The 8192-nt window shown below is 45.4% G+C and overlaps 2 protein-coding genes across 2 annotated transcripts in view; one reads left to right on the forward strand and one right to left on the reverse strand.

Annotated features, from left to right (window-relative positions):
* The window catches only part of sos1 (son of sevenless homolog 1 (Drosophila)), a 49443-nt gene extending 46404 nt beyond the window's left edge, over nt 1–3039 (forward strand). Inside the window, exons 22-23 of the mRNA XM_053635669.1 lie at nt 1144–1265; nt 1491–3039. Coding sequence (XP_053491644.1) covers nt 1144–1265; nt 1491–1907 — 539 coding nt within the window. The 3' untranslated portion in view covers nt 1908–3039. The remainder of the gene's footprint in view (nt 1–1143; nt 1266–1490) is intronic.
* A 2785-nt stretch (nt 3040–5824) lies between these two features.
* On the reverse strand, nt 5825–8167 carry gemin6 (gem (nuclear organelle) associated protein 6). The gene is made up of 3 exons (XM_053634853.1): nt 8034–8167; nt 7776–7934; nt 5825–6307 (listed from the first exon to the last, which is right to left on the reverse strand). Exons 2-3 carry the CDS (start codon nt 7901–7903, stop codon nt 5935–5937), a joined length of 501 nt encoding a protein of 166 aa, XP_053490828.1. The 5' UTR covers nt 7904–7934; nt 8034–8167; the 3' UTR covers nt 5825–5934.
* Between the last annotated feature and the right edge of the window lie 25 nt (nt 8168–8192).

Consider the following 8192-nt stretch of genomic DNA (forward strand, 5'->3'; position numbering starts at 1 on the left):
GCGCTCTCTCTCTCGCTCGCTCTCGTGTGTCTTTTGCTCTCTCTCTCTCTCTCGCTCTCGTGTGTCTTTTGCTCTCTCTCTCTCTCTCGTGTGTCTTTTGCTCTCTCTCTCTCTCTCGTCTTTTGCTCTCTCTCTCTCTCTCGCGTGTCTTTTGCTCTCTCTCTCTCTCGTGTGTCTTTTGCTCTCTCTCTCTCTCTCTCTGTCTCTCTCGTGTCTTTTGCTCTCTCTCTCTCTCTCGTGTCTTTTGCTCTCTCACTCTCTCTTGCATGTCTTTTGCCCTCTCTCTCGTGTGTCTTTTGCTCTCTCTCTGTCTTTCTGTTTGTGTCTCCCTCTCTCTGACTCTGTCTTTCTTTTTCTGCGCATCTCTCTGTCTCTCTTTCTTTTTCTGTGTCTCTTTCTCTCTCTGTCTTTGTTTTTGTCTCTCAGCACCTAACTCTACCTGATCCCCCCCCCCTCTCTCTGCAGTTGTGAGGTGTGTGTGTGTGTGTGTGTGTGTGTGTGTGTGTGTGTGTGTGCGCGTGTGTGTGCGCGTGTACCTCCCTGGCAAAAAATATACAAAAATTCTCAGAGATTTTTTTCTTCTTGATTGATTTGATGATGATGACGTATTTCTTCACATTCCGAGACCTTGTCTACGTTGTTGCTCTCTCAGCATGTCTCTCTCTCTGTCTCTCTCTCTCTCTTTTCTTTATGCTACCAGACAGCGACACCATTTTTGCCCCAGTTACGCTGCCTCATGGCCCACGTTAGTATAAGCCCTCCTTTACCTTTCTCACTCTCTCATCCTCCCCCCCCCTCCCCGTCCCTTCACTCACTCATTCACTCTTCCATTACATTTGTTTTGTCTCTCCATCACCAGAGCTGGAAAATGTTTCACGTGTGCTGTTATATGGGGCGGGAGCCAAATGATCACTGCTTCTTTTTTTTTTTCCTTTTTGGATCACAGGGATCACAGACCCCCTCCAGTCACTGTTCACACGATTAGGGGGGAAAAAATCGGTATGGGTGAGGGTTTGGGGTCAGGGGTCATGCGTCTGATTCGTGTCTCCCCCTTTGTTTCATGCTTTGGCGTCTCATCAGTCATAGAAAATGCCTAAAGTACTATTTGTGCTCTAACTTCTCTCTTCTCTCTCTCTTTCTCAGGGTCATCATCCGTGTCTTCAATGGTGAGTTTCCACAGGAGTACAGACGACCCCCCTGTCCCTCCTCCTGTCCCACCACGACGGCGTCCTGAATCCGCTCCTGCCGAGTCCTCGCCTTCCAAGGTAAAACATCCTCAAACATCATCCGAGATGTGGTTCTGGTTCTGGAGCCAGAATCTCATCTCATCTCATCTCATCTAACGAGTCTATAACGTTTTTATAGATTAAATCTCTATCCAGACGGGATTAAATTCACACGCGTATAAAATTTTATGAATGCTGAAATAGTATGCAAACGTGGAAAAAAAAAAATAAACGAGTTTTGATCATCCTAATATCTCTTTTCAGATGATGTCGAAACACATGGACAGTCCCCCGGCCATCCCGCCGAGGCAACCCACCGGTAAGCTGCACGCGATGCGCTACTCGGTGCCGGACGCTCCCTCCAGCCCGCCCTCGCTGCCTCCCCGCGAGCCCTTGCGCACTCCCGACGTGTTCTCCAGCTCGCCTCTGCTCCTCCAGCCTCCTCCCCAGGGCCGGCGCGCCGAGCAAAGCCACTTTTTTCCCTCGTCCCCATCACCGTCGCCGTTGGGACCCCGAAAACTCCCGGCCTCTTCTCCGGCGCTGCACCTGCTCGAGTGTGACGGCGCCGCCGGACCCCCGCTGCCCCCCCGGCACAGCACGGCCATCCCTAAACTGCCCCCGAAAACATATAAAAGGGAGCGGGAAGGTCCGCCACTTCTCGAGAACGCCAACCCTTCCTAAAGAGGAAACACTAAAGACTGCAGATGAGAAGTGTGAGATATATACATACAGAATAATGACTTTTTCCAAAAAAAAAAACAACAAAAAAAAAACAAAAAAAAAAAATACAGCTGTTGGATGAAATGCCAGTGTTGGAATTTGGAGGAGGGGAAAAGAAAAGAAAAAAAAAGACAAACAGGAAATGAAAAATGTGCCCTTAAACCGTTCAGATTGTGTTTTCACTTGGTTTAAGATCAGCCTGCCCTCCTGCAGCAGGTTGTCTCTCTGTATATTTTTGGGTTTTTTTTTTTTTTTTTTTTGCTTTGTCTTTTTGAAAGCTGGTATGTTTGTGTGTGTGGTTTTGTTTTTGTTTTTGTTTTTTGTCCTTGTCTGATTGTTCATTTCATTTTGCAGTTTTTTTTGGGGGTTTTTTTTGTATGTTGCTTATTTTCAGCCATGAGCTCATCTGCCTTTCCTCCTTTCCTCCACAGCAGCTGCAGTCAGGACCAGATTAAAAATAATAATAATAAAATACATACGCAAATCATTAACATTAATGCTGGACAGCGAGAGACTATAGAGCAGTTTGAACCAGCTCCTAAATAAATCAAATCAACAAAGCACGGTTTCTCCTCTTCACAGACGTCACGTGCCTGCCTCGTCCATGCCGACAGGTAGGACTCGACCCGTAGGACTCCTTCTGCCTCAGCCTTTGACGTAACCACACCTCATTACGTTTAAAAAAAAAAAACACAAAAAAAAAAAACAAAAGGGACTGGGAGATGCAAGCTGCGTTCGTGTTTAACCCCCACGGGGAGAGGTCTGCGTGCCAGTAGTCTCAAGTCTCAAGAGTACCACAAGTCAAAGGTACCCTCCCACAACCAAAGAGGTACTTTCATGCATTCAAGAAACACGAAGAAAAAAAAAAAAAAAAAGAAGTGATTGTCCTTTGTGTTAGAACTTTTATTTTCTGAATCATTTGTTTTTGCCAATAAGTATGTAAAGAAGAAAAAAAAACAAACCGATTGCCTTCTTAAAACAAGGGAATAAAAGTGTTTCTACCACTGTGTGCTGGGAAAGTCAATGTGAGTCACGAGAGAGAATTCGTAAATAAATAAATAACTATAGGCACAAAGAAACCTCTGGAAGAAAATCAGTTAAAAAAAAAAAGAAGAAGAAGAAGTGTTTTCATAGTGTGAGGAGATCATGAGAACAAATCCTGATGATGCCACAGCCATGGAAGGTCTCTCTCTCTCTCTCTCTCTCTCTCTCTCTCTGTGTATGCGGAAGAGGGCAGACAACACCGTCCTCGGTTGGTACGGTAGCTGTGGTGTGACGGCAGACAGATGGGTGGCTGGGAATTGTCAGGTGACCAAATTGCATAGAAAATGAGAGAAAAGTGAAATAAAGTGTTTGCGTTTCCCTAGAACACGTCCATATGAGTGATCAGTTCATGCATCACGTGATGTACACTACGGGTCAAACGTTTAGACACACTCATTCTTTATTTTTATTTTCTTCCACATTTTAGAATAATAATAATAATAATAATACAGTCATCAAAACTCTGGAGTAACACAAAGGGAACGATGGGAATTATGTCGTGATAAAAAAAAAAATCCAAAATCTAAATAAATTAGTATTTTAGCGTCTTCAAAGTCGACGCCCTTTTCGCCGAGAATTTCCAGAAATGTATTCTTGGCGTTTTTTCTCGAGCGATTTCTTGAGGGATTTCCCCGAGATGATTTTGAAACAGTATTAAAGGAGTTCGCACCGACGCCGGACTCGTATCGGCTGCTTTTCGGAATATTTCGCTCCGAGTCGTCCGTTTAAAACAACATTTTTTTTGGAAATAAAATGTTAGTTTACTAATGAAAGAAGTGAATACGTCGGCACGATTATATTTTTGTCCACGACGCCGATTTCATACGTTTAAATCACACGCCTTCAGATCAAAAGGTCTTTAAGACCGTGAGAAACATTTCGCTCGAGTGTCCACAAACTTTTGACCGGTAGTGTGTGTGTGCAGTGACGTTCTGATTGATGCTTTATCCAGTGTGTGTATGTGATGATCTGTTATGTTTAGGGACGGGTGCTACAGTAGAGCTGTGCATCAGAAAGTGATGAGAAACATCATCTCTCAACGCAACTGTTTACAGGAATGCAATGAAAGCACTGAGAACAACGCCATGGCCGAGGCTCTGTAGGAGAGGGGGACGCCATGGCCGAGGCTCTGTAGGAGAGGGGGACGCCATGGCCGAGGCTCTGTAGGAGAGGGGGACGCCATGGCCGAGGCTCTGGAGGAGAGGGGGACGCCATGGCCGAGGCTCTGTAGGAGAGGGGGACGCCATGGCCGAGGCTCTGTAGGAGAGGGGGACGCCATGGCCGAGGCTCTGTAGGAGAGGGGGACGCCATGGCCGAGGCTCTGTAGGAGAGGGGGACGCCATGGCCGAGGCTCTGTAGGAGAGCGGGGACGCCATGGCCGAGGCTCTGGAGGAGAGGGGGACGCCATGGCCGAGGCTCTGTAGGAGAGGGGGACGCCATGGCCGAGGCTCTGTAGGAGAGGGGGACGCCATGGCCGAGGCTCTGTAGGAGAGGGGGACGCCATGGCCGAGGCTCTGTAGGAGAGGGGGACGCCATGGCCGAGGCTCTGTAGGAGAGGGGGACGCCATGGCCGAGGCTCTGTAGGAGAGGGGGACGCCATGGCCGAGGCTGTATAGGAGAGAAATGGAATGAGGTTTGATGGTGAAACTGTTGAGCACGTAAATCTTTCACACACTTTTGTACATTTATCTTCTACACTAGACAGTCCGTAAGGGATTTTGCATTCGCGAGTTATTTTGTTATTGTTGCGGCCAAAAATGCTTGATTTTTGCTCCACCTTTTTATTCTTCAAATTTTTACGATGCGACTTACGTACGGGCGTGTCCAAAGTGTCCGTAGTGTATGAATGGGTGTGTGAGTGTGTATGTGATTGTCCCCTGCGATGGATTGGCACCCTGTCCAGGGTGTACCCCGCCTTGTGCCCGATGCTCCCTGGGATAGGCTCCAGGTTCCCCCGTGACCCTGAAAAGGAGTGAGCGGTAGAAGATGGATGGATGGATTTACGTATGTGTTTGTGCTTCTTTTTTTTTGTCTTGTGGAAAACTACTCGAACTGGCGAAATCGCAATCGCACGCCGTTGTTTTGCACGCTCATTCGCAGTGACGTTTGTCGGTAAATGAGACCATTTACGTAGCTCTACTCGTGTACGTAGACACGCGAATCGGAGATCGCTTTGACCAAACACGTCGCGATGACGTCACATGACGTGTCTCGGCCCAGATCTGCGAAACGTCTGCGGTGATTTTGCAAAAAAAGCTCCTCCGAATACTCCTCCGCTGTTTGCTTGATTTCGCGTTCATTTCTGCGAACGCAAAATCACGAAATCCTGGAGGGACTGCGTTATTAGAACGCCAGTCGGAAACTGATAGGAAAGAATTTATTAACGTGGAGCTGACGGGCGTGGTCTCTTCCAGGCTGGCCCCGCCCTCCATTCACAGACATCACTGAATGGTTTGATGAGGATGTAAATGTAATAGAAATAGAACTCGTATGCTACGGCCTTCACGCTCCCCAGAACACTCGGATGGAAAATAAATTCTATTATTCCTCATACTATTAAACAAATAATTTGATTTGTCATGACATAACTTTTGTTCTGAGTGAACAGGTAGTCTTATTTGTCTTGATTTGTTCCGGATTGCTTTATTTCAAGTTGGGAATATGAAACGACAAAATGAGGTTTTTCTGTTCTAACTGTATTTTCACGAAAACCAAATTTCTTGCTTAAACACTCCTGTGAACGATTTGTTCGTATCCAGATTGATAAACAAGGCCCAATGCGTGCTTCGGCATTAAGGATGTACGTAAAAAAAAAAAAAAAGCTCAACATCCTGTCAGTGCCACAAGTGCTTTAATCAAAGTCCAGTGGATTCTAAATCTCCCTCAATAGAAAGAGAACTTCATGAACTCTCACAGAGAGGACACGATGTGACGAGCCGAACGCTCACTGCTGGTTCTCTCGTCCCGGCTTGCTTTCCACGAGACTCTGCACTCGGGCCAGAATGATCTCGTTGCTGCTGCTGCACTGCTCGGGTCCGTACGGCGCGCTGACGGTGAGCACGTTGGCCACGCGCAGGACGTCGCCCTCGTCCGTAACGGGAACGAGGTTCTTCTCCAGCCATGCTCGCAGGTCCTCCTTGCGTTCCTCGAGCTCCTCTGTGCTGAAGTCCTGACTGGCAGCAGGTACAAAGAGAGACCTCATCTTCCTCTCTGTCTCTTCATCTCCTGCCCTGAGAAGCTGCACGTCTCTCACCGCGTGACCCAAGACGACCCTCACGGAGGCGCTTCTTTTCTCCTCGAAGGTCACAAGGACGAGGCTTGAAGGGGGGGAAAAAAAATAAAAAGATCTTGTCTGAATTCTATAACAGACTGTGCGATAAAGTGATAAACAGGAGCTTTATTGTGTGTCAGATTATACGATAAAGATCCTCTAAGAGATAGACACGGGATTAAAGAAAATGATTTTATCTGTGATCGTCGCGGCCAAAATTTGCGACGCAATTACTTCGGCATCTCGGCCCAAATGTGCGTAATTTCGAAAAATCGCAAGCTCCACCAAACTCTGCGCCGTTTTCTTGAGTTTGCGCTCATTTCTGCAATCACGAGATCCTGAAGGGACAGAATTACCGTGATCCAGGCTCGTGTAAATAGAAATAATCTTAATAAGTGAGTTTGAGGTAATAATTATCTGTCCGTTAGCATGTCTCGCTTATGTTTCCCCGTTGATACTGCCGTATCTGTAGCTGTCCCATAAGTTTCACGTCATCCTATACCGTTTGTAACTATGCGGCCATTTTGATTTCCGAGCTAAATACCTCGTGCACTGGTCCTGTCTTGGAGAATAAGCCTGTTTACATGAAATTCTACATATTCGATTTAAGTTCTTTAAAAAATATATCCCTAAACTACAGCTATCCCTAAACATCCTTTAAACTAATTAACCTCAGGTGACAATTTACCTGCATGTCCTTTAGCAGCAGGATGGGTGTTGAGATCTCTCCTGGAAGATCTTTGCTGTTTGGTAGTATCGTCGATTTTCTTTTATACGTTAAAATTGTCTAATTAAAAGTTGTACTCGTATTAAAATTTGATTAATCACTATATCTATAGAGTCGTCTTACCATAACGAACGTTCAGCTGAGTGATGTCATACCCTTAAGATTAACGGCAGCCTCCCATAAACCTACGCCTTTCTTCAGATAATATCGGAGTCTCAATGCCTAAACATCACAAACCGGTATATTTACCTTTTAAACACGCTACGCACCGTGCCGCTCAATGCTCAGGAGATGTTTAAATGTTAAATGAAGGGAATCAAAATGGCAGACAGAAAAGTACGTGTTTTTGTGACGTCACGTAAAAACAAGCCATTGGTGGCTTTTTTGATGAGCGTTGTTGTTAAAAACTTAGTCGACTCACAGCGACTATTTCCACATACGATTTTTCAATAAGACGTGGCTGAAAAAATTTTTAAATATAGCGTTCGCTTATTATTATTTTTTTAGGAGCTACCAACAAAATCTGACCTTCATCCTTAAAGCCGGAGATTGTTGATTTTTTCCCCTCCTATTAAACACCATGGTTAACCGCAAGCCACGCCCTCTTGTGACGCAAGCACGGGACAAAAACACTAACTTCTCACAAGAATAACAAAAATACACCACCACCTATCAAACTGTCACCTGAAACACTACATACATCAGAAACATTCCAAAATAATTAAAACTAATGTGTTTCTGGGTGGATTTCTCCTTTAATGTGTGCATCAGTGTGCATGGGAATTACCTGGAAGAAACCGGATCCACAGTGAACACAAAGCCTTCATACTGCTGTTGATCCTGCGCGGTCACTTTTACCTCCTGGTTCACAAATTTAAACCATTCCTGCGGCAACATATTGCACCATTCACCCATTTCCGCTGGTTAAATAAATAACAACGAATACCTGTGAATAATAACGAGCAAAAAAACTTTCTTTTACTTCATGAGATATAAAAGATATGCCAATGGGAACCAATATCACCGCTTTTGCGCTTGAACTTACCGGATACTAAACACGTTCGAGAAGTGCATTGTGGGATATCAAGTTTTTAAAATGCTACTTCCCGTACTTTACTCCTATGTGAGAACTACAAAGAACGACGGTACGGACACTTTTAAATGTGACACGCATTTTTCTTTCTTTTTTTGGTTCCGTTCCCAG

This window comes from Ictalurus furcatus, chromosome 10 (genome assembly GCF_023375685.1).
Source record: "Ictalurus furcatus strain D&B chromosome 10, Billie_1.0, whole genome shotgun sequence".
NCBI classification, from domain to species: Eukaryota; Metazoa; Chordata; class Actinopteri; order Siluriformes; family Ictaluridae; genus Ictalurus; species Ictalurus furcatus.

Coding starts and splice junctions, on each gene's coding strand:
- gemin6 (XM_053634853.1), bottom strand. CDS start 7,903: ATGGGTGAATGGTGCAATATGTTGCCGCAGGAATGGTTTAAATTTGTG. Junction 6,308..7,775: donor GTGGATCCGGTTTCTTCCAG/GTAATTCCCATG, acceptor CCCCCCTTCAAG/CCTCGTCCTTGTGACCTTCG.